The sequence below is a fragment of the Pungitius pungitius genome, chromosome 2 (assembly GCF_949316345.1).
Source record: "Pungitius pungitius chromosome 2, fPunPun2.1, whole genome shotgun sequence".
Lineage (NCBI taxonomy): Eukaryota > Metazoa > Chordata > Actinopteri > Perciformes > Gasterosteidae > Pungitius > Pungitius pungitius.
The window spans coordinates 29,549,602-29,574,734 of record NC_084901.1 but is presented as its reverse complement, the minus strand read 5'-3'; the positions used below and the strand labels follow the sequence as shown (position 1 = coordinate 29,574,734).

Here is a 25,133-nt window from a genome sequence, read left to right as displayed (position 1 = left end):
ACTGCAATTGTATCAAATTCCAATAAAATGGAAAGAACTTTAATGATTTAGGAGGCAGTTTGGATGTGAACATCTCGGAGTAGTATTAAGTATTGTATTATTAGATGTTTAGGAGGCCAGATGTATCTGTTTTTTTTTATTTGGCTGCACTAATAGACTCTGAGTCCCTGAGGATACACTGACATGCCAATATGAATTCCACAGTAAGAATGCTAAAACATGAATCAGTGTAAAAGTGGGGGATTTCATGAATATTTGGTTATGATCTGTCCCTCTGCACTATCCTTATTATTTCATATCTTGTTTAGGCCTTTTTAATGATTACATATATTACACCTACTTGACATGTGCAGTCATAAAATAGACACTAACAGTCATCAAGGCTGGATTGTCTTAATTAGTATAATGGACATAATATAATTCTCATAAACAGAGGCGAGGTTTCTGATCCGTGTGATGTTATCAGAACTGAATTGTTTTTTTTTTAATAATCATTGGACAATCACGCTTTTTTCGCTTCCTCATACAAGAACACGGCGCAGAATGAGCGGGTGAAACACAAGGCCGTCAGGCGTCAGTAAGTCAATAACTTCTGCTTGGTTTAACTAACTACCTTGATTGTTCTTTTTCTGCCAACAGGGCATAGGCCGTTGATTACCAATGTCCCCGTTCTGAATACAGAATCTGGTTGAGCCAATAATTACACCAGATACCATGAAAAGAAACAGATATATAGACGCTGTTTGAACATGATCCAAACACAATTCAAGCCCTAACAGAGTTAGAAAATCAGATAATTTACACACGGCCTTGCAAAAGTTGAAATCGGTCGAAGCTAAAAGCTAACAGAGAAGACGAGGCAGAAAATCCTATTTATTGCAAACCAAATACCAAGCCCCGGAATCATATCTATCAAAATTATTCTACAAAAATATGGAGATAATTTATTGTTTTTAAGACTGAAACCGAATCCATCTTCTGTGTAACTCAAAATATTCCCCCCGTTTTCAGACCGTAGGTGGATTAAAAAAATAACTTACTATCATCCATTCCTTACCACTAGTCCTTGACCTCTGTGGAAAACATCAAGCGGTCAGGGAAATATGGTTAGGAGACCATTTGAATCAGCAGTGACAGTAACATTAAAACTAATTTTTGCACACTCATTGGGGTTCCCCTTTATCCTAACAGAAAAAGACATGGTTCACATAGAGAAAGTAGTTACAGAGTGATTACACTTTTTATCATGTATGCCAACAGTCACCAACATGACTAGAATCTTAAGTTATTGTTATTTGTCGGCCAGGGTTTGATGTGAAAAAAGCCAGGACGTGCTATAGCTGCTTGGTTTCTAAATGCATTTTTAATAGTAGAGTGTTATTGAGAAGACACACCGTTTATGAAGGCACAGCTCAAAAACAATCCTTATGAGTGATCATCCAATGACAAAAGGGATTTACATGGCATCACATGTGTAAATTGTCCTTTCTGTGTCCTATAAACATGTTTTATCTGGATACTGCTAATGTTACCATCATTAGGCTAGCTCAATTTTAAGCTACCATGTGGTGAATAAACCCCTAAACAACATTTGTATGTTTTTATTAACATCAGTTAAAGTGTGTAGTATGACAAATAACTTTGTCTTAAAAGACTAGAGGTGAGTAGGTCTTGAATTAACCTATATTTCGTCAACACTTCAGGAACATAACCATTAACTCTGTTAAGCAGCGGGCAAACGCCCTTTGACGTTTCTCACAGGCCTCAGTCTGACACGTGGAGGGCTTTAGGACCCCGCGGTGCAGCGCTTATCTGGACCTTTAAGAAGATACAATGGCAGCTTTTACCTGCGCGCGACTGACCGTGCGACCGTAAGCATTCAAGCTAACCCTAACCGACAGCATAATCGTGACACCACGGTACACATGTTGCGCTGCTGTCCCCGGTAGTCGCGTTGGGTTCGGGTCCAGTGATCGCGGGAAGCGGCGGCTCATCTCTCAGCTCGCGGATGGAGCACATCCGACTACCGAAGGTAAACTGCGGACGTGATTGCAGTCATTAGCTCCAGTTTCCTCACTGTGTCACCGCAACACAAACCATCACGTGCGTTCACGGTGACTGCAGAGTTATAATGCAGACCATTCACAAAGCAAAACGCCGTACAAAAGGGTGCGTGGGCCGTGTCGGCCACGTAGCCGGTCACGGTCCTCCTGCTGCTTATCCGACGGCAGGGTGTGATTCCTCATCACTGCTGATAACACACGAGTATGTGAAGATGAGGCAGCTTGAGGTTGTTCTTCCTCTTCCAGGTGGAGAAGGTCAGGCTGCTTGACAGAGCCTCCCCGAGAAGAAGTAGGGTGGGCACCCTCTACCTGACGGCCACGCACACCATCTTCGTAGAGAACGAAGCAGCAGTGCGCAGTGAAACCTGGGTAAGCACCAGCTCAGGGCACCGAAGCACCAGAAGTGAATCATTTGGGACAAACAGTCCATGTTTAACGTCTGTTGGTGAGGATGTTGTCAGAAGGGCTCCCGTACAGGCCCCATTCAATGATGGGCATGACATGTTTTTCGCTCAGTTTGCAATGCAGTGAATGTGTGCATCCAAAACTCAATGAAGCATTTAAGGCGCACTACACCGCTCCATGTTGGCCTTCCTCTGTCCCACCAGGTGCTTCACAGCTTGGTGTGCAGCGTGGAGAAACAAGCCGCCACAGCCTCGGGATGTTCTCTGCTCGTTCGCTGCAAGAACTTCCAGGTTCTTCACTTTGTCGTACCTCGGGAGCGGGAGTGCCACGATGTTCACTTGTCCCTGCAGCGTCTCTCCCAGCCAGGTAAACTTCAGCATCGAAATGATCACATTGGTGACGTAATTACTCAAGTGTGCAAAAAAAAAAAAAAAGGTTTACTGTTTCAGTGGCGATCTTAATGCCCGGGTTCACTTTCCACTGCTTCTGCAACACTTAGGGCTGTCGAAAGCCTTCACATTGTCGATCTTTGTGTCAAAACTTTATCAGAAACTGTTGTGCCTTGCAGAGCGTTGCGAGGAGCTGTATTGTTTCTCCTACAAACCCAACGTAGATGAGGAGGAGAGACGGCAGGAATGGGAGTTTTTGGACCTCAAGGCTGATTACAGCAGAATGGGACTGCCAAACTCCCTGTGGAAACTCTCCCCTGTCAACCAACACTACAAGGTCAGTGAGCCGACATCTACGACCAGTTGTTCTATTTTATCCTAATATGGCCTTGGCAGAAGCTTAAGCTTTCTGTTGTGTTTTTTTTTTTCAAAGGTGAGCGACACGTACCCTGCTGACCTGTTCGTGCCTCAGTCGGCCACGCCTCCGGTCATAGTGGGCAGCTCAAAGTTCAGGAGCAGGGGCAGATTTCCTACTCTATCGTACTACTCCAAAGAAAACCATGTAAGTTTTATTATTTTATTTTTCCATCAGATGTATGTAGTGGGCCTTCAATAAATAAATAAATACATGAAATTCCTGATGCTCTGATGGCTCCAAAGTAGCTCTAGATTCTTTATTTGTTTTGGTATAATTAGCACAGATTGTCAAGCGGGTTAAAGGCTTTCTTGTAATAATATGTATGCTACAACACAGGGAGCTAAAGGGCCTAATAAGAATGTCATGATGACACAAAAACACATATGTCCCTTCTTTTTGCCGTTTCAGTTTTTACTGATATGAAAAATACGACTATTATATGAAAAAACAATTGTAATGAGAATCGGCCCCATACTAAGGAGATCTGTAACCGTGACATTTAAAAACTTTGGCAATTTCACAAGAACCTTAATGCTACCTTTAAATCAAAGTTAAAAGTCCTTATTGTTTTATGAATTTGAATCAGGGAGTAATTCTCAACCTTCATAATCCCCTCTATTAATCGTTGACTGGACAGTTGTGAGTGCTTTATTTGTGTGAGGTCAGCTTCCCAGGGCTGAGGGTCCAGTGTGTGGAGCGCAGTACGTACAAAGGGGCTTCACTCGAGTTTGTGAGCCACACAACGATCTTTTCCCCTGTGGATACTAAAAAGAAAAGATTTTAAGATATTTATATTTAACATGGCAAGGAATGAGATTAATGGGAAATTTTTCATCACCCGCATTCTTGCATATTTGATGTTTTTTTTTTTTTTTTGTGTTCAGAACGTGACCCAAAGTATTAATTATCTTAAGAAATGTTCGAACGAGTACACATGAAGCCTTAGCGCCTCTTGCCTCCTCCCAGGCCGCCATCTGCCGGAGCAGCCAGCCCCTGTCTGGCTTCAGCGCTCGCTGCCTGGAGGATGAGCAAATGCTGGAGGCCATCTTGAGGTCCAATCCCCGCAGCGACTTCATGTATGTGGTGGACACCAGGCCTAAGGTGAGCCCTTTTGTGCCCTGTGTGTTTAGGTGGGCTTTATTCTCCACCCTGCGTTTTTCCAGCTGGATGTGTTCACAACAAAAGCCCCGAAAACACCCTGGCTATGTGCTCGTCAAACCACCATCAATATTGTGTAGCTGACTTTTTTTATCAAGATGAATTGCATGTGTTTCCAGCTGAATGCAATCGCGAACCGAGCTGCAGGAAAAGGCTACGAAAACGAGGACAACTACTCCAACATCAAATTCCAGTTCATTGGCATCGAGAACATCCACGTGATGAGAAACAGCCAGCAAAAGATGCTGGAAGGTAATTATTTTACTGCAATCATGTCTCCCACTGTGGAAACCGTTTGGAGGGCACAGCAGTGGCAGAAAGGGTCCGCCACATACGTTTTTGCGTAACAAATTTCCTTTCTGGCATTGTCGGTTTTAAAGTACGCTGCTTGTTCACATGAATGGAGCAGTGGGACCCCACACTACCCCTGTGGCTTTCATATGCACTCATGCGGACTGGAGAGTCCTGCTATCAGGCCTTTGATGAGCCCGCAGGAGAATTTCTGGGTATTGTGCAGGGGTACTCCTAGGAAGACTTTGAATCCATCTGGATTTTATTTCTGAGCTATTTTGGTTTCCCGGAGTGGACAATCCGGAGCCTTATCCCCCAAAGAGAGACCCAGGGCGTGAGAATGATGTGATTTGAAGTCTGAAAAGTTATAGCCGTTCTCCGCTGTGATAACTCTTTGCCCCTTGGCAGCACTGGGGAAGTCTTTTAAAAAAAGAAAACGAAGGAGACAGCAACTGCCCTTCAGAGCCTGCCCAACTCCCTCTGTCTTCCCGATTACACACTTCACTGGATTTTCAGCAACCCACCTCGCCCAGCAGCATTAGCTCAAACATTTCCTCCAAGTGGAAAGCCACCCTACGAGAGGGTTATTAAAGGTGGAATGAACCCATTCACCTGCTTGCTCTCCTATCAGAGGCCTCAAAGCGCTGCCTTGCAGCTCAGCACACTTGTCCAGCGTCAGCAGAAATACGCCGTCACCTCGGTCGCAGAGCGAGCAAATGTTTGCCCACAGTTCCGTAGAAGTGTCTTGATGGCCAACTTAAATTCATAAAATTGTCCAGAGCGAATCAAATGGCTACTGAGGGGAAGCGGTTTCGTGTCTATCGGCCTCTTGGTCAACTTGGAAATATTTATGTTGAAACCTGAAGACCAGGGGGAAAAAAAATGTAGGCTTCAGTTCTACAAGAAAAACAAACAAGGCAGGAAAAGTAGTGGTGCAGAGATGGATCCATTTTTAATTTTGTCTGTGTTATTCTTAATTTAGTATGGCTTTTGTTTTTCATTCTTATTGTTATATGTGAGGCTGAGTGGATTCGTTCAAGCTAAATTCTAACTGGCAATGCTGACGTCACATGTTGATTTTTAGCAGGTTCGGCTTCTCCACGTTCACCGCTGTAGTTTAGCAAGTATCCGCATGCTAGCTGTTGTTGATTAGCGCTAAGCACGAATTAGAACGGAGGGTGACATGAATGTTGATATAAGGGAGAATTCTTGAGTCTTTTACCTACGAAAACATTTGTTTATACATGATAACATTCCAATGCAAAGTCAAGGAAATCGCCATAGCGATTGAAGTTCATCATGAGGGGATCGTGGATGTCTGCACTAAATAACCAGTTCTTTGTGTAGCTGCTTAGGCATTCAACCCAAAACCACAAATTAACTTTGGGGGAGGGGGGGGCACTAAAGGAAAAGTCAGGTATATGTCCTTAGGATCATCATCTAAGAACAATGAGTATATGTATAAAAAATGATGGTGCCAATCCATGTCATAGGTATTTGTCCTGCTAATCGGTCTGGGAAAAGTTGAGGGTGTAAGATCAGTAAGATTCATCCTGTGGTGAACATATAATATATAATTGTTCAAGTCCAGACATTCCCATGTTAATACCAACTAAAGCCAAGCCAAAAGAATTTGTATTGTTGTTTTTTTCTTCTTCTTTAAAGCCATATCTTCTCATGCCGCACACAGATTCTCTGGAATCCGCCTGTCGCGGATGTAGTCGGTGATGTGAAAGTTGGCCTGGGGTTTAATATAGCCGGTGATCAGGTATGCTCCTTGTTTCCTGCCAGTGAGACAGCTGTGTTGTGCTTACAGCGTGTGAGCTGCGTTCCCCCTCCATGTCCGACTTCCTGGAAGGTCTGGAGAGCTCAGGCTGGCTGAAGCACATCAAAGCTGTTTTGGATGCAGGCATCTTCATCGCTAAGGTCAGTCTGGAGGTTAATCCCTGCTGTCTGCCTCACCGCGCCACGCAATATTAGCTTAGGTGTTTGTGTGTGCGTGGTTGTATCCTGGATGTGTGACACTCATCTGATACACCCTCATACATCAGCCCTACGATAAATCTTTCAGCCTTCCATCACAAATATAAATTGGCAGAATAAGATTCTACAAACACCATCAGTATAACACACAACAATTCAACAGCATCCAAGAATTATTTAATCAGGTGGCTTTTTCCAACATTTGGCTCAATCAGTCACATATCCAAAAATGTACACGGTATATTGTGGGCAATGGGAAGGATCAATCAGTAAGACAGAGTTGCGTGTACTCAAAACGGATGAAAAGAGGAACTAGAGACACAACACAATGTGATCACCCAGTCACATCAACAGTGTTTTTGATTTTATTGTTTTTGATTTTTTTTTTTTATTCTAATCATGCAATTTGTGCAATTTGTGCACTTTGTGCACGGAAATCAGCGGAAAAGTAATAAAGACCAGGGGCAGAAATTCCTCGTCCTCTTGATTCCTTATAGCACTGGCGCTCCATTCATTTACACAACTTTATTGCATAACCAGAGAACCACGTTTAGCTGGTTGGTTATATATGGATGCTTATATTTACACGTTGATTACAGTAGAGTATTTTTGTGCCATTCCACAGACTGTGTATTTATTTATTTGTGTGTGTGTGTGGTGTGCACCCGCAGGCTATCGCAGAGGAGGGGGTCAGTGTACTGGTTCACTGTTCAGACGGTTGGGATCGCACTGCTCAGGTGTGTTCAGTGGCCTGTGTGCTGCTGGATCCTCACTACCGGACCCTCAGAGGATTCATGGTAGATCACCAACCTTTGACCTTCTGTGTTTTGAGTTACAGTGTAGATGTCACATATTCGTGTGTGTGTGTGTCCAGTTCCATTCAGTCTTCAGCTGATAGTAATCTGCAGTGGGCTAATGAGGCTTGTTTCTTTGATCATAAGGATTTGCGCACGCTAACTTGGAATCCACCAAAATCCACTTTGGAAAAGGAAAACCATAGAGAAGCCTGCTTTGGGGAATTTACTGTAAATTCAAAGGGAAATGACCCCACATAGAGGTTGAAGAGGCTTAGTCATTCTGCAGGGATTAACTGTGCACTTGGTTTTAACCTTTTAATCATGATCTGCATAAGTTGGGATACGTTGTGGAGAATCTGTGGTCCTCCTTCTGTTTCAGTACATGAATGTTTTTTTTCTGCTCTTAGGTTCTCATAGAGAGAGACTGGATTTCATTTGGACACAAGTTCTCTCACAGGTTTGCCATTATCATTTTTTAATTATTATTATACATTTTTTTAAATAGCATCTATGATTTTCAGATCTTTCGAGCTGTCTTCTCTTCTCCAGATGCAACCACCTCGTGGGGGACCCTAAAGAGATGTCCCCCGTCATCGATCAGTTCCTGGAGTGCGCCTGGCAGATCATGGAGCAGTTTCCCTGTGCCTTTGAGTTCAACGCAAGGTTCCTCATCACCATTCACAGCCACGTCTACTCCTGCCAGTACGGCAACTTCATTGGCAACAATCAGCGGGAGAGGATAGCGCTGGGGTGAGATTTAAACCTGCAGTTTATTTTCCTTGTCACAGCGCAGACATCTTGTCAGAGAAGACCGACCGCTGAAGGTAGGTTACAGACAGAGGTTTATTGCAGGGCCCAGTTTTACGCAAATAGATGTGACTTCTCTAAAATCAAAACCGGCTTTTCCAAATCAACATATTTATTTCATTGAACTTTTTTTTTACATTGTCTTTCATGTTGCCTTTCATACAGATTGCGTGAGAGGACTCACTCTCTGTGGAGCTATCTGTGGAAGAACAAGGCCGACTACATGAACCCTCTGTACCGACCAGACCACAGGCAGACCCAGGGCCTCCTCCGGCCCTCTACTGCCCCCTACTGCTTTAAGTAGGTCCCGTCAACTGGGGGCAACACAGCCGACGTAGTTTACCTGGCATACACTTGTGTTCCCTAGTTAAACAGTCACAGCTATTAAACTGTTTTATAAGCCATCCATATAAATGGGTAAATGCTTCGAACAGGTCTTGGAGAGGGTTGTACAATCGCTTTGACCAAGGGATGCATCCTCGACAGTCTGTAGAGGATTATCTGAGTGCCATCCAGGAGGAGACGCAGCAGCTGGAGGAGCAGCTGGCTTCACACCAACGGGTAGGACATGGCTAAAAAACAAATCCATTCAAAATTCCGTAGGAGAGAAAACTCAATCCACAGAAGTTCTTGCTTTTTTTCCTGGAGGATATACACTATACTGTGTTCTTTATGTCTTGAATTTACAATAGAAAATTGCTCAGCTGGAGCAGGAGGGGAGTGTTACCTGGGGCGCCGTGGCCTTTGATCAGAGCCCCACAGCGTGGGCTCTTGGTAGTGACATGGGTCTGGCCAACACTCCTCAGGACTACGCCGGGGGCTTCGTCACCAGCAGCCCCTGTCAGCCGAAAGCGCCAGACGGCAGCCTCCTCCTTCTGACCCATGACTGCAACCTCTCCAACGGCAGCGACCAGGAGTCGGGGATCGCCGACGTGAGCTGTCTCTCACCCCTCAGCGAGGACAGCGCCAGGGACCCGGACTCTGACGAGGCCGCCTACTCGGCCGCCTGAGGCAAATGTAGCGTTTGGTGGAAGGTGTAGCAGCGACCAGACAGCCACTGTGCCACCTATCAGACCTTCACATTCCACATGTAATCCAGCTATTTGCTTACTCCAGTGAAAAGTCTTATTTGAGAGACACAAGTAACTTGCACTTTTTTTTCACATGGGCTCCCCCTGTTGTCACACACATACGAGTTGATAGTTGTTTACTGTAGCTCTCACTTATTTCGCTGAGGAGCAAAGCTGGATGTCGCTTTCTTTCATGCCTGTTGTTAAAGGCCGAGTTGACCCTTGAGAGTGTGCACACAACACACGTTTCTTATTTAATCAAGAATGACTTACGAAGAACAATGAACAATTCAATACACTTTAATGTGTCTTGTGTATAGGAATTTGGCTTTACAATCATGTGAACATAAGACTTAAAACACAAAAATAACCATTTTTGTGCGTAAAGATGGCAGCGAGCGAAATTACAATAAGAGAGTTGAAACAATTCAGAGCATTCAGAGTGACGCGTGTAAAAAACATTGTAATCACTGCTACTCTGTAGTGGTTTTTTTAACCCCAATGGACATTTATAGTGGGCACATAGCTGGGGTTTGTAGTTATCACACTACACTGACCTAGTGGGTAGTTGTGGTTGATTGACACCTTGGGGTCAGAACACCTGGACCGTTCAACTTGACACACACACGTCTTTGCTTTTAAATGTTATTGAATAAGCAACTCATTACATTTCTGTCCACAATATTTCAACACCAGATTTGCTGTGATCAATTTAAACATATTACCAAAGGGAATGCACCCTCAGCTTGTATGAGAAGTGATGCCACTATGGATGACTGAACAATTAGACTAGAGCATGTGAACAGAAATGCATTGCTGCTTTAGTGCAGCAGATAAGTGACTGACGTTTAGATTATTTACTCCATCTCAACTGTAACGCTATCATTGAAACAGAACACTAATACACATAAGGTGCACTTCAAAACTGTAATTGAACAAGACCAAGCTTAGCAAGCAAAGCATGTGAAGATATTTTTTTATTATGATGTATGTTTTTGACTACTTGCTTCAATGCATGTTGTTTTTGTTTGTGTGAAAGGGACTACAATGTCTTATAAAGAATTTTGACTCAGTGTAAAAGAGAGATTGATATTGCTGCGTTTATGTGTTCGTGGGAAAAGAGCCAAATTTGTCAAACTTATCTTAATGCTAAGTTGTGTCAATTTTCATTTGAAATAAATAATTGTCAATAATCATTGTGTTCCTAGGCAATCATATCCGTTCACCCAGAAAAAAAATAAAACATAGGTGTGATGAAGTGTGTTAATTACGTTAATAAGTGTTATGGCTAGTCCAATTTTGAAAAGTCTAGAAAATAAAAACTAAGAATGTAATAATAGTGCAAACACAAACAAAAAACCGACCGGATGATGTTTTTTCCTTAGCTCTGGACCAGGAGCACTGCACGGGCCAATAACACGCCACCCTCACATGCGCACGTGACGCGTCCGTTTTACGTGATGACGTCGTATTGTCGGCTCAACTATGATGGCAGCAGTGGGTTGACTTCGATACATTACTGAGTATAAACTATTTAAAAAGTTAGCAGAGCCCTCCCCCTCCCTACCTCTCCCCTTCTCCCTCCGAGACAATAACGCAGAACAAATTAACAGCTTCCAGATACAGTGCACACCTAATAAACACGCATCCGCCCCGTCTGGGGACACGGTAAGTTCACGCGCTACAGGGAGCACCACTGTGTCAAAGTGGCTCTGAGTGGGTGGGGTGGTGTATGTATGTATGTAAGTAAGTGTGTGTGTCTCTGTATGTATGTATGTATGTGTGTGTGGGGGTGAGTGAGTGAGTGAGTGAGTGAGAGAGAGGGGGGCAGTGTGTGCATCGCTCTAGTTGCTCGTCTCTGTCATGTTGAGCGCACCCTCGTAAGTCTGTGTTGAACCTGGGCACAGCGTCCCCGCCCGGGAGCCTCCACTGTCCCGCTCATGTTAGCTTAGCCCGCTGCTACCTGCTACGAGCAGCCCAACGTTAGCTGGCGAGAATCTGCCTGCGCCGAGCTAATGTTAACCGCATGCAGCCGAGCACACCACGCACGCGCTCACTCAGCTGCTAGCATGTCTGTTTGTCAGTGTGTGGTATCCCAGGTGAAGGGAAGCACCGACTAGCTTCCCTTAAGTCGAGATATCTGATCCCCATAGCAGGTTGTGTCTTCTCATGTTATTAATAGTGTGTGTGGATCATGTGCTGTATGCCCCCGCTCATCATTTGGTATGTCCCTGGTCAGCAGGTTGGGGTTGGTCTTTTTCTTCCTCCTTGCATATATCTCTGTACATGAAGTGGCACTATGCCCGCTGCTACTGTGAATCACAACCAAAAGATATGTGAGGTTTGGGCCAATAACCTGGAGGAGGAGCTGAAGAGGATCCGACAGGTCATCCGAAAATACAACTACATTGCAATGGTGAGTGATGCTCTTGGAGGGTGAATTCTGTCTCGGCACAACTGGCTTTCTGTCCTGCATTGATCAATGTCGTCCCTACAGGACACAGAGTTTCCAGGCGTGGTGGCCCGACCTATTGGAGAGTTCAGGAGCAACGCCGACTATCAGTACCAGCTGCTGCGCTGCAATGTGGATCTGCTCAAGATAATCCAGCTTGGCCTCACCTTTATGAACGAACAGGGCGAATACCCTCCGGGAACATCAACATGGCAGTTCAATTTTAAGTTTAACATCACGTAAGACAACCTTTTTGCTTCTCACCTCTGGTTGCTTCTCGTGTGGTCTTCATGTGCACCCGTAGCATGCACAGGAGTATCTCCAAGAGGATCTCCGCTTGTTTCTAAAGGCACAAGCAGATGGGACATTAGAGTGGGTTCCATATTTAGCATTCAGCAAGTTTGCAGTGTTTATTTTTCATGCCGCCTTGTCAAAATGCAAGCTGTCAGTTTAGATGTTGCTTCAGGGCAAAATTTAGAAATGTCTTTGTCTTCAGAGAAGACATGTATGCGCAGGACTCCATTGAGCTCCTGACCACTTCAGGGATTCAGTTCGAGAAGCACGAGGACGAAGGCATCGAGACGCTGTACTTTGCAGAGCTGCTGATGACATCGGGGGTGGTGCTCTGCGACGGGGTCAGGTGGCTGTCTTTTCACAGGTATTCAGCTTTTTAGTATTTAGCAGCCCTAGACGGCTGCATAGCGACAGGAATCATGTTTGTTTTGCCCAGAACTCTCAAGTTATATGACGCAGGTATAACATCTCCTATACTTTCCCTCACGCGAGTTATTTAGGAAACGGGCACATGTTGGACACTATGAACCGATCGGCATCCTTGTATGGGATATTTTGTCATGTTTGCACACAGAAAACCTCTGTTTCTAAATGTTTACTAATATTTGTTGTAAAAAAAAAAATGTTTTTCTTCATTTCTTTGGTTCCTTATTTGTCTTTGTGTGTCAGTGTAAGATGTTACGCAGAACTCTGGTCATTTTCCTACACACACGTTGAAACAAGTAAATATACTGTTGAAATTTGCTATCCATTTTAATGTGAAGTGCAATGAACACTTATGTATTTGATATTGGTTTGTAGTGACTAGATACTTGGTTTTTAATGGTATTTTCTAAAATCTGCTGCTTAACATCTTCATTTCGTACTCAGTTTCCCACTGTGTCTCCATGGCAAACTGAGGCAAAAGATAACCAGGCTTTGGAAAATAAACAAAGCTAAGGTTTGAAACACCACTGTCATCTTTCAGGTATTTAGAACACACCTTTAACAAAAGGCTTTAATGTTATGTTGTTTTGATTCATGTGAATGTGATTCACTTTTTTTTTTTTTTTTGTTCTATTTTGAACATCTAACTTATGTAACTTCTTCCTCATTTTCAACGGTTTCATGTGAATGAACCTTTTAAGCACATTGGATAATTGGTCCGTTGTGAACAAACTAAACCTCTCATTCATTGTCTTTTGGCCTCGTAGAATACTTGTTGAAAATCAATGTCCCAAATCACAAAGTATTTGGGGGAAAAGTTGGTGCGTTTGTGTATTTAGTTGCCCTTGCATGTGCAGGTACAGGCCTAAGACCGACTCTTTTAATTATCTTTGTCGTGGCAGATGATAAGTGACAAAATCTCTTGTGATGTTCTCTATGTAAATAAGAAACCTAGTTAAAAGGTGTGTTTGTGTTTTGTAGTGGCTATGACTTTGGATACCTGATCAAGATTCTCTCCAACGCTAACCTGCCTGAGGAGGAGGTGGACTTCTTTGAGATTCTTCGCTTGTACTTTCCCGTCATTTATGATGTCAAGTATCTCATGAAGAGTTGTAAAAACCTGAAGGTACCTAAATCTATAATTCAGCAGGAAGCAAAGGGTGTGTCCTGTTTTATTCATTTAAAGCTTCACACCTCGATGTATGTTGTGATCTCGTGTGAGTGACTTGTCTTTTTTTTGTTTTTGCTTCCAGGGCGGCCTGCAGGAAGTAGCTGAGCAGCTGGAGCTGGAGAGGATCGGGCCGCAGCATCAGGCCGGCTCTGACTCCCTACTCACAGGCATGGCCTTCTTCAAGATGAGAGAGGTAGGCTCCCTGCGTCAGAGAGAGGAGTCGGTGACGTGTGCTGAAGCCAATTTCATGTTAACCTCAGGGCTATTTTACATGCTGCTGTTTCATCATGATCAAGCTTTTCTTTGAATACGTATGACAATGATGTGAGACGTGGTGGGTTTAGTATGACAAGAGGTGGCGAGCTCCCCCCCCCCCCCCCCCCGGCGGTCGGTAAGGTTTCAACTGCCCAATAACTTTTAAAACCAGTCAGTGCTGCATCCTGAGAGAGAGAGAGATCTGAAAACACTCTTCTCCCTCACTGTAACATTTGGACCTTACCTCACTTTCTCTCGTTGCTCCAGGTGACAAATGTGAGCGCGCCTCTCACGCAGGAAACGCGCTTTTAAGTCTGAATGAAGGCACGAGAAGCATCGAGCCGCTGATGTCTGAATGGCAGTGTGCTATGTGGCTGAAGCCACTAGTGTTACTTATATCATGTATGGAAAGAGGGACGAGTGTATTTTCCTTAGAAAGAGGCATCTTTAGTGGACACAACATCATTAATATATATATATATATATATATATATAGAAAAAGTGACCAATGATGAATTGAGCAATAGTGCATCCAATTGAACTGGACTCACTTGTTTCACTCTTATTTTTGGAAAACATTCCACGATTTACTATGTACTTAAATGTGTCCATTACTCAGAACTATGACTTCTCTTAAATGGTTGACAAAAAAAAACCAAACTGCTTTTTACCAGATTTGAAATGATTCAGTCTTGATCTGTGTGGCTCTTAACGTGGAAGAAGCACCAATGAGAGCAAACAACTGTATATATGTGTATAGTGTATATATTTGTCATTTTGATGTTGAATGAGTGCAGGTCTGTCCTCTGTAGCCTGTGTTCATGAACCTCTCCCCCAGATGTTCTTCGAGGATCGCATCGACGATGCAAAGTACTGTGGTCACTTGTACGGTTTGGGCTCCGGCTCTGCTTACGTCCAGAACGGAACGGGCAACGCGTACGAAGAGGAGGCCAACAAGCAGCAGTCGTGACATCGCTCCCCCCCCCCCCCCCCCCCCCACCCTGCGGGTCACATGGACAGTCACAAAGCATACGCCCATCATCTAACAAGCTGCTTCCCTTTGGCCCTGCCTACCTTAGACAACTGATTATGATGCTGTGTGAGTTCAGTCCTATACTCTCACGAAGCAGTGTACACGTCCCAGTTGGGTTACTTGAATTTGAAAGGCTTGAAAAGATGGGATTTTAGTTTTCCTAAAATGTTCTGTAGAAATGTTTTGCACTTTAAAGCTCTAACCTGATTTTATATGGAAAGAGTTTCTATTGTCTTTGTTGCCTTCCCATTTAGCTTTGTGAACACTAATCACTCGAGGACCGCTCTCAGCGCTCCGCCTTAAGATTACCTGCGTTTATTCTCTTTTAACCTTTATTTTATTGTGCTGGTTATCTGACATTAAACAGATACTCTGTTCAACATGACGCGCCACATGTCATCTGCCATTGGGTCTCCTCTATGGTATCCGTGTATTTTAGTGAATGTTTCTTCTTTTTCCTCATTCTGATCCCACTGTGATAAGCCTTAAGACGAATACGCTGCTGTTTCTGCTTATGCAGTGTGTCGACTGGACCTGAAAACCTCATTTTAGTTCGATTTTTTTTTTTTTTCTTCGCTAAACATTCACTTGGTACACATGGACATGTGCATACACATGGCTTTCCTTGCAGGAATATGGATCATTTGTGCACGTAAACACCCTCATTGACACACTCACATAGGAACCCTCTAGATGGTTTTACAATGCATTCAACCAACTTTCAACCAAACCTTGAAAAACCATTCAATGTAAGAACCCTCTCGTGCAGTAAGACATGCAGAGGTTACCCAGAAATACTCTGTTGAGAGTAAAACTAATTTACTTGAGGTTATGTAGAGTTTGAGTGTTGAAAGCCAGAAAAAAGTTTACTTAAACAGCACCATTTGGTTCTAGTGGAGATCAATTCAGCTTTTGAATTGTTTTTTTTGTAATGCCCTTTAATTAACTTATGCTGCGTAGCCGAGCCGCATCTACTAGAATGTATGAAAATATGCTGTGTTGTTAATCAGTAGTTAATTATGCAGTATCCTGAACTTCAATAGGTGTGTTGAATGTTAGCAACGAGATTCATAACCTCGACGAGCTGCAAAGACTGACACCTGGAGCACTTGTCCTTTCTCTGTCTACATCACGTCTTTCACACTCCAACAGAGCTGAAGAAAAATACACAAGAGGGTTGTTTTAGATTATTTTGTATGTAAAGGCCTGAAACAATAAAAAGGGCCGTTACGTCCCTTCAATAACTCAATTTGCAACAAATAGGTGATGAGCTCATTTTATTGTTATAAGGCAGCACAACTGCACAGTACATCGCCTCCCACATCCACATCGTCTCTCAGCACACACAGAAGAATAGAAAAATATAGATTGACACCGGCTGTCACAAAGAAGCTTTTTTTTTTTTTTTTTTTCTAAACCAGTATACATTCTACCAAGTAATTCTCTGTTACGGCTGAAAATATACCGCTGAAAGCAGGTGTAGCTGTTGTCTGTCTTTGCTCTGCGGTGCATCCACGACATAGTGTTGCGAGTTAGAAAAACACTTATCTGCTCTTTTGTGCAGATCTACAGCGTTACAGAGGTCTCACTGATGCGCCTCCACAGACGGGGAGCTTCAGGCCGGCAGTGTGTCGGGTGCCGTAGGTTACCAGACAGCGGGTTGGATATTTGGCAGCAACCAGCTTTCAGGTGTTTCACTCATGCAATGTCAGAAGAGCCCTTATTCAAATGGATTTTACTAATCACTACACTTTTTTTTTCTTTCTTTATCCAAGCAAAGGTGGGAACATCAGGTGATACAGTTCACTACAACAAGGTGTGTTTGTATTGAAATCCTGAGATGATAGCATGCGTCGGTTTAACTTCCACGACACACCATGGTGGATGAAAAAAAAAAATCCACTGAAAAAAAAAGGAATATCAGCTACATCACACTTTTACCACTATTACTTTATACTGAACGTGCAAACATTTGGCCAACTCATAACTCCATTTATTTCCGTGCTAAGCCGCTAAAACAATATAAAACAAGAGATTGTATGAATAACTCAGAGACTTCTGTTACATAAACTTCACCTCATGAAGTACGCGAAAGGCCAAACAGGCCCTTCCATTGTCGCTCTGTGCTTATTCATGAGCGGACAAAAGAAAAAGGTCATTGTCGGAATGCAATTTTCATTTCTTTAAACCCAAAACTCTCCGATGGCAGCAGAAATCGTTACTGATAGCTGTGAGAGTAATACTGATGGTGATAATCATTTTCTTCTTCTGCTTCGAAGGGGCGTTTTAGTCAGGGGAACCTCTCTGGAGAAGGGTGCGCCACGGAAAGCAACAGATATTGATGATCTCACAACCACGTCACGTTCAAACGAGGAGGAGGAGGCGGCATTGACCTGCAGGATGAAGCACATGGGAGCAGATGTTGACTCCCAATCTTAATGTGTGGGTAGTTTCTACATGACTGCAAACTCACTGTTGCTGGGAGGAAGGTGTGCCCTCTTTCTCTAGGCCTCATGTTCTATGGTCATCCCCTGGTTACTGGCGCCTGAACACACACATTTCCTACATTAAGCTCCAATATTGGAAAAATAATTATGTTCATACTTTTTTTAATATGTATTATAAAGCTGCTTCAGGTTCTATCTGAAAACAATTCATGGAGAAATGCACTCACACTAATATACATTCTAAATGTGTCCCAGTTTATTTCTGTATGTGAATGACACGATTCAAGGATGGACCCAAGTCTGGGAAAACAGGCTAAATGGAACATTTCAGAGGGTGAATACAGGTATACAGTATATTCAGACACAGCTTGAGAAAAATAATTTGTTTTTTAGCACATGCTCCACATGAACCCCAAAATACAAGTATTGATGAATGCACATTATATGTCTCAGGTAACAAAGAAATACGTTTTCTTATGGTTATGTAAGCCAGCTGCTATGGAAACCCCCCTTATACATGTAGTATAATAGCACTATCTTACCCTTCCTGTCTGTTGCACTGCCAATCTCTGGCCAGGAGGGGGTGCTGGTGAGCAGCCGACTCTGAGACTCCGTCAGTGGCTTCGACTGGCGGCCGTCTGCCGCACTGGAAACACACAGGTACACCTGAGCAGGGAAGATTTCTGGGCCCACTTTCGGATAAGGATTCTTTTGCCCCGTGCTTTAGTGTTTAATGTTTGTTCTTCATTACTTTCCTTCATGCTAAACTCACCTCTTATTGACAGGGTTGGAGCCAGTGGAGGATGATGAAGGCTGCTCCGGGTCCAGATTCACCAGACAGGTTGGGAACGAGCACCCGTCCCCTAAACTGGAGGAGAAGAAAACACAGTTTTAAGAACCGCCTAAGTTTTAATAAACCGCTTCATTTTATGTTTGTGGATATTATGTTAAAGTGAGTCTAGCAGGGGTTAGTATGGAATAATGGTAACGGCTAAAATAGTCTGAAAGAGCCATATGCGCCACCATAAGCTACTGGTACCAAAGTCTTTGAAGTGTGTTCAATCTTTTTCATTTACATATAGGATTGTTTTAAAAAAGTTACAGTCTCACTTTGATGACACTATTTCCACAGAACAAGAGTATTAGATTAACAGAAATAATAGGTAAATTATTTAATTGTAATCAGAAACAGAAACAGATTGGGAAAACAGAAATGGGTTCTTCATGTCAACAGTGGTTTGTTTCTAAATTAAAACATGTGGGATTATGTTTTAATAATTGGAAAACTGTATATTCATGATATTATTCATTCTGTCAGCATGAATTAATAATCTGCTTCTGCCTGAATTCACTATTGTTGTGTTGTTGTTTATTGAAGCTGATCCTCGCATGTTCCCTCTGGGACTTTTAACTCTTTTGAACTATTTTGTTTCAAAATAAGTGACGGCACTCTCTAATTCCTGAGGGACATCATTCATTCAGCACCTCTCTGTCATTCGAAGTAAGGGAGTCTAAAAAGAAAAGTGAACCTTTGCTATGAATGTTGAATCTGATTCATAACAGGAGGACAATGGTTTTGCAGTGGGTTCGGCTCACATTTATCACTGCCTTCTACTGATAGCACTTTGACCTGCTCCTCCTCCAGTCTGCACTTGGGATGGGACCTTCTAAACTATCCAACATGCTGACAGTGCTACTTCTCAATAATACTTGTGTTAAACTTATTCTCCCTATCAGACTTTTTCTTTTGAGGGCCTTTGCCGAAGCCCCTGAGAACTTACCCGGAGAAAACAGGAATAGGCCAGTATTTAACTTCATCCCCAAAGACCTGGCGGAAGTTCTTACTGAAGCCCAGACTGAAACCGTTCTTATCGGTGCCGTGGCGGAACACCGGAGCACGCACAGCCTCTGAGACGACACATGTGGAGAAAAGATACCTCTTCAGAAAAGATGAATAAAAGCCGCCCTCCTGCTCCCTTCCGTCCAACGGCTGCTCTGGAACAACTCCAGAAGAAAAGTGTCTCTGATCTGAGACAGTGCCGTGCGTGTCACTAAGCTGCTTACCACTCTGAGCCTTGCGTCTTTGCATTACGCCCGAAACATACTGCTATGGATAATTTGGCCTCTGCGCCGCGGGGAGACAAAGTGTGCTACTGTGCGCGCCTATTGAGAAACCGCTGCGTCTCACAGCGGCCCAGAGCGGCTCATCCAATCACGGCGCTGATGAGGACTGATGGTGGACTGACGGCGGGGAAAATGCGGGCGAAGCGGCCTTCACCATTGGAGCGAAGGCGACACTGGTAGCAGACTGGGACTATGCACCCAACAGAGCATCATCAGCGCAGCCACAAACGAAACACACAACTTGTGCGCCACCTACCGAGGGTGGATCTGTTCTTGCAGACAAGCCAGCAGTGGTAGGTCAAAAGAGAAGCGAGGCTGACTGAGAACATGGAGGCCGAGAAGAAGAGGAACAGGATGTGGAACTTGGCCTGGGTGTCTGGGAGGCTGTTCTGGGGGGGGGCGAACAGCAGACAAACATTTCAACACAACTGAAAACCGAGTGGACACCAAGGAGCTGCGAGGGGCGTCTGCTCTGCTACGGTTCTATGGGGGCTTAAGCAGTTTCTATCTATCAAATGCAGCAGTTGGTTGGTTCATACCAGGTACTCCCTTAGACGGAAATGGGCTCTACCTCCAGCCTTGTGAAAAGAAACAGTCAAATACCAAAGAATGAATGTTTTTAACAATCAAGTCAGATTTGTAATTGGATATATTAATATATTGGAAACAAAACACAATCAATAATTTTACTGATCAAGCCGTGCTTACCAGCCAAAACTTGATGAAGTACTGGAGATCTGTAGCAGTTATAAAAAGGCAGTAGAGCAAAGAATAGGCTAAGAACAGCATGAAGAACTTGTAGTTGGAGAATCCCACGCAGTTGTTCACCCTGGGACAAGGTCAGAATTGAAGTGATTATTTCAGACATTTAAGCAGAAGAGGAATGCCAATGGGTGTTTGTGTACACAACTATTTAGGGCATTTTAATACAAATGTCCCATTTTGGGCTGAAAAACAGGAAAACGCATTACAGATGTTTTGACTAATCTTTCATCCCTTCATCCCTTGATCAGCAGGTTTGTTTCATGTGAATTGTTAGAGCAACTGGTATCCTGGTATCAGGCACCGCCTTTGGAAATCAGAGGAGATCTTATTGCTTTTTGAGCCTATGGCACATTGCATTCCGACTCCCCGCCACATTATTGCTGCAAAGGAAGCAGACAAACAATGACGAGGGCCTCAAAACAAATTTGTTTTGTCTCTCTCTGCTGCCAAAAGGTGTCATCTGGCGGGATGAGACGTATCAGTGAACAAGCTATTTGTGCCTTCAATGTGATGTGTGTTTACGAGTCCCGTTCACTGGAGTAATGACACCGCGAGGCCTGTGGGGCCCTTTAATGAAAAGGCAGTGCTAAGCTAACGACGCGGTGCGAGTGCAGCGCCCCCGGTGTCACCACTATTGGCCGCTACGTACCAGGGGCAGTGGTGATCCATCTTCAGGATGCATCTGTAACGCAGCAGGGTCAGACGTCAGTCTACTTGAGTCTCACTCAATGCGTGGTGTGAGCTGTTCTCTATGGGTGCACGAGCAGAGCGCCTTACTTATTACACACTGAACAATGGTGACATCGATCAGGCTTCAGCAGCTGGCAGCGGTCACAGAAACGGATTGCTGAGGAGACACGGCCAATTCAGTCACAGCAGCCCCGGGACACTTGACCACAGACATAATAATGTGTGTGAGCTGTGCTTGTACCTCCAGAGTTGGTGCGCGTGTAGATGGGCAGGTCCCTGGCTATCCTCCTGAAGATCTCCTGCTGAGACTCCCCCCGGTCCTCCCGCTCCAGCAGCTCTTTGTCGGAGCACGACAGGTGAAACTATGAGGGGCGGAACAGCGAGGAAAAGACAGACAACAACAACCGTGATGTATCGCGAGATCGATCCGTTTATTTCTAGTGAACCGTACGCTGCCGCAGTTAAATCTTTGACTCCAAGTCGTGTTGGTTTCAGCGATGCAGTGACGTCTGAGGCCGTGAAGCCGCAGCTCAGTGAGCAGCACATTTCTGCCTCTTTCATTAGTTTGGGTTCTTTCCGCGATATTGGTCTCAGCCACTCTGGCAATTTATGATTGAACGCTTGAAACTAAAATAACTCCGGCGATGACAAACAATGGAGCGCACGAGAAATATGACCTCCATCACACTCGATGGTGCCGTGACAAGAAGCTCTCCTCCTGTGAGTGGTGAGTGTCCTCTCTCAGGTGGATGTGCTGTGGTCAGGATCTGAACCATTACAGTGCAGCTACAGGCACTTCAACTAAAACGCAGCATTCAATCACACAGGGAGGCCGTCACCTGCCCCTGCACTCCCCCCGCCAGCCTCAGCCTCCCTCGTGGGGAGAAAGAAGAGGAGAAAACACTGCGTCTCAGACAGAAACACTCACCTCCTTCAGGGGGTTCATGGGCCTGGTGAAGATGGTCTGCCAGTACGCCCACACAAACATGATGAAGACGACATGATACACCAGCAAGTATATCACTGTAGGGCGGACAACAGAAACCGGTAGTCATCGTCCACCTTTTCCTCACAGTTTGAGACTTCATTTTATGGCAATAAGCAGCTGAAGACACTCGTGATGGATGTCAAACTACAGAACTAGAGCTACAGAGCACTTACCCTTCTCTCCTGTGTGCTCGATGGACTCTGAAGACAAACGAGAAGACAGTCAGGTGTGCATTGGCTTAAGAAGACAAAACACCAAATCCAACATGGGGAAAACTCAAGTTTCCTTTGTCTTTTTAATCCTCCACACCAGCACTAAAGATCCACATGTGTAGCGTACGCAACTCATGTTTGACTGACTCCAAATCAGCAGAACTCCAGACTGCTGAATGAGTCATTTCTTAATGCCACCAGTCACAAAATCAATCCACAACACACCTCAAGGCGAACCGATTGACTCATTGTTGCTCTCGTGTAGATATGCATTAGTGTGCATTATCATGTGGTATTGGAAACAACCGAAGCATCCTGCACACAACCACACACACACACACACACATATATGTATAAAAGCAGAAATGGAGAAAAGGTGAGCCAAGATGTGCCTCCTTGAGTCTGACAGAGAAGCATTAAGTGTTTGTGTGGTCATGTGCAGGAATGTATATAAATTGTCCATGAGAGCGTTAAGGCTGCTCTTTGTCTCTGCTAGAAAGAGGTACATTTTCCTACAATGCAGAGACAAGGCCAATGACCACCTGATTTCACATTTTTGGACAAAAAGGACCTACTGAGGCTTAAAAGAAAGTGGGTCAACCTCTGGCTGCTTAGGGGTGAATTATGTAAATCAGACAATGGGATTAACTTAGTCGCCCAACTAGAGGTATCAGCTGACGATACTTCCACACAGCTGTCTCTGTGTGTGTCTGCCGTTCTGCCCCCCCCCCTCCCCCGCCGCTGCTGTTTTCATCAGTCCGCCCCATGTGACACGAGTGCACCACAATGTTGCTTTTGTTCTGCTGGATGCAAAAACAAGGCGGTTTGAAAAGCAGCAGCCCGAGGAAAACAGTGACTCTGCTCTTCTGTCGTCCCCGCGGTGCTGAAGGATGACTCGATATCTCAAAGCAGACACATGGCATCCGGTGACCCCACGAGTCATTCATCCTGCGTGAGCAGGGCCAGGTGGAGAAACCTTTCCAACAGGGGACAGTTCAAAAGAGCAGGAGCGGGGGGGTTCTGGGCGATTTTACTGTATATTGTTGATAGCTTTTATTTATTCATTGCGATAAATGAATGTCAAAGAAACAACTTTAGATATCCTGGTATGTAATAGCAGCAATAAACAGATGCTCTGTTTTTAAAGTAACTTTAAAGAGCCTTTAGCAATTTTGCAGCTTTTTGTGGTCATCCTCAATCTCTCCGTGACCATTGTGAGTCCGTTTGGGGTCGTCATGTGTCTATTGGAGCTTGTTTCTTTTCTCTTTTCATCACCCCTGGAATCTTTGTCCTTGTTTCCCGCCTCCATGTAGTCGCTTCGTGCCTCGTTGTGGTTGTTTGAAGACAAGCCCGTTCAGTAATGCACCCATGCTACTAACAGGCAAATAGCTATCCATTTCTAACTCAGGCTCCAACAGGAGGAGCTGTGCTTCTCCTCTGGCATCACCCCTGCTGGTGAACCCAGGCTCATGGCCCTGTTATTCTTTTTAAGTGTCACTGGTACAAAGACTTTCATAAAGGTATATGCTCTCAATCCTCTCCTTTACAGCTGATAGCATGCCTGGTTGGAGAAGATCAGACCGTGGAACAACCCCTCTCTCGCTGCGCTTTCCCCTCTGTTTTGGTCTCATTAAATCGTCTCCACTTCACCCCCCTTTTTTTGACGCAGGCGATCTGCTTTCTCAGCGCTCTGACAAGCTGCCAAATTCTTCTGAAAGTCCTCTGAGACATCCAAGAAAACCAACACTCACAAATCCAGGTCAACTCTGTTCACCGTTCACGGAGAAGGCTCGCTGTCTGCAGCCGCACCGTCTAACGTTCAGCAGCCGAAGGCAGGCCCCACTCAGAAGCCATTACCATCAGACTTCTTGCCAAAAGATAGTGCTGGCCATGTTGTGTTGGAGGATATCAATTGAGATAATGAAGCCCGGCGACGACATGGGCCCAAAGCTCTTACAGTAAGTCTTTAAGATAGTGCTGACTGCAGATAATCAGTCTCGTGGACTTGATCTTGTTCTGTTCATCAGCTTCTTCACAACAAGAACAGATTGGCACAACATTTGCAATTTTAATTTTGGGATGATATTACTGAACTGGAGTTTTTCATTTTCAAGGCATGCCGCCGTCACGTCCTCGTAACAATATGGTGACAATTCCTGCTTTCACTGTTGTGGTCATGTGACCTACACAGTCCACACACTGCATAAACAAGCCAGACGTCTGCATCCACAAAAAAGAACAACAAAAACAAAAATCCTTGTGGACCACAATCTGCTTAAACAGAATGTCTCCCCCCCCCATCACCAAAAACACGCACGCACACACCATTCAGAGGTATCCCCCCTTCACACCCCCACACACACCCCCACACACTACCCAGACAGCTGGTTTCTTACCTATGCAAAGCTGCAACACATATGCGTAGTATGACCACGCCACTATGAGGGCGATGAAGAGCACCGGGATCCAGTACAAAACTCTCCGACAGCCCTTCTTGATACTACGCGAGCCCGACGGAGCCATAGTCTAGGAGCGGATCATTTCTCGTGAACAGCCGCACAACTCTCCCTCCCTCCCTCTCCCTCTGTGTGTGTGTGTGCGTGTGTGTGTGTGCGCGCACGCGCGCGCCCGTGTCTTCCCGTAGACTGTCACTGCATCGTGCGCTCCGGCTCTGATCAGCCTAATCGGTGTAGCTCAGACGCAACATCGCGCGAGCCTCGCGCCCGCGTCTGCTGCCGCCGCCGCTGCCGCTGCTGCTGCACTGCTCCCCTCTGCCCGTCCTGCTCAGGTCTCCGGAACAGAACACTACACTGTGTCAGACTGCTCACACGTGCACACACACACACACACGCGCGCGCGCTGGCACGCACGCACGCGCTGGCACACACCCGTACA

The 25,133-nt window shown here is 44.7% G+C and overlaps 3 protein-coding genes across 7 annotated transcripts; 2 read left to right on the top strand and 1 right to left on the bottom strand.

Annotated features, from left to right (window-relative positions):
• Positions 1-1,315: 1,315 nt before the first annotated feature.
• mtmr7a (myotubularin related protein 7a) lies at positions 1,316-10,639 on the top strand. Its single transcript, XM_037462032.2, has 14 exons — positions 1,316-2,032; positions 2,310-2,432; positions 2,672-2,834; positions 3,037-3,194; positions 3,291-3,419; positions 4,242-4,376; positions 4,553-4,685; positions 6,541-6,650; positions 7,379-7,504; positions 7,912-7,961; positions 8,054-8,254; positions 8,477-8,611; positions 8,746-8,872; positions 9,004-10,639. The coding sequence occupies exons 1-14, from the start codon at positions 2,009-2,011 to the stop codon at positions 9,319-9,321; spliced, it is 1,932 nt and encodes a 643-aa protein (XP_037317929.1). The 5' UTR covers positions 1,316-2,008; the 3' UTR covers positions 9,322-10,639.
• Positions 10,640-10,821: 182 nt separating this feature from the next.
• cnot7 (CCR4-NOT transcription complex, subunit 7) lies at positions 10,822-18,810 on the top strand. Of its 4 annotated transcripts, none has more exons than XM_037459799.2 (10): positions 10,823-11,049; positions 11,624-11,797; positions 11,879-12,072; positions 12,330-12,491; positions 13,535-13,679; positions 13,807-13,917; positions 16,577-16,828; positions 17,292-17,454; positions 18,037-18,119; positions 18,245-18,810. In XM_037459799.2, the coding sequence occupies exons 2-8, from the start codon at positions 11,681-11,683 to the stop codon at positions 17,352-17,354; spliced, it is 1,044 nt and encodes a 347-aa protein (XP_037315696.2). In that variant the 5' UTR covers positions 10,823-11,049; positions 11,624-11,680; the 3' UTR covers positions 17,355-17,454; positions 18,037-18,119; positions 18,245-18,810. The 4 variants fall into 4 exon arrangements, with proteins under 4 accessions (XP_037315700.1, XP_037315696.2, XP_037315697.2 ...); XM_037459800.2 differs by having other exon boundaries at positions 11,621-11,797; XM_037459798.2 differs by adding an exon at positions 17,715-17,803 and having other exon boundaries at positions 10,823-11,797.
• Positions 17,264-25,106, bottom strand: zdhhc2 (zinc finger DHHC-type palmitoyltransferase 2). 2 transcript variants are annotated; one of them, XM_037459805.2, is made up of 14 exons: positions 24,635-25,106; positions 22,200-22,226; positions 21,967-22,061; positions 21,280-21,400; positions 21,126-21,195; positions 20,998-21,030; positions 20,292-20,412; positions 20,123-20,161; positions 19,840-19,972; positions 19,241-19,367; positions 18,232-18,327; positions 18,002-18,105; positions 17,486-17,557; positions 17,264-17,405 (listed from the first exon to the last, which is right to left on the bottom strand). In XM_037459805.2, the coding sequence occupies exons 1-13, from the start codon at positions 24,759-24,761 to the stop codon at positions 17,517-17,519; spliced, it is 1,134 nt and encodes a 377-aa protein (XP_037315702.1). In that variant the 5' UTR covers positions 24,762-25,106; the 3' UTR covers positions 17,264-17,405; positions 17,486-17,516. The 2 variants fall into 2 exon arrangements, with proteins under 2 accessions (XP_037315702.1, XP_037315703.1); XM_037459806.2 differs by lacking the exon at positions 20,123-20,161 and having other exon boundaries at positions 24,635-25,103.
• Positions 25,107-25,133: the final 27 nt, after the last annotated feature.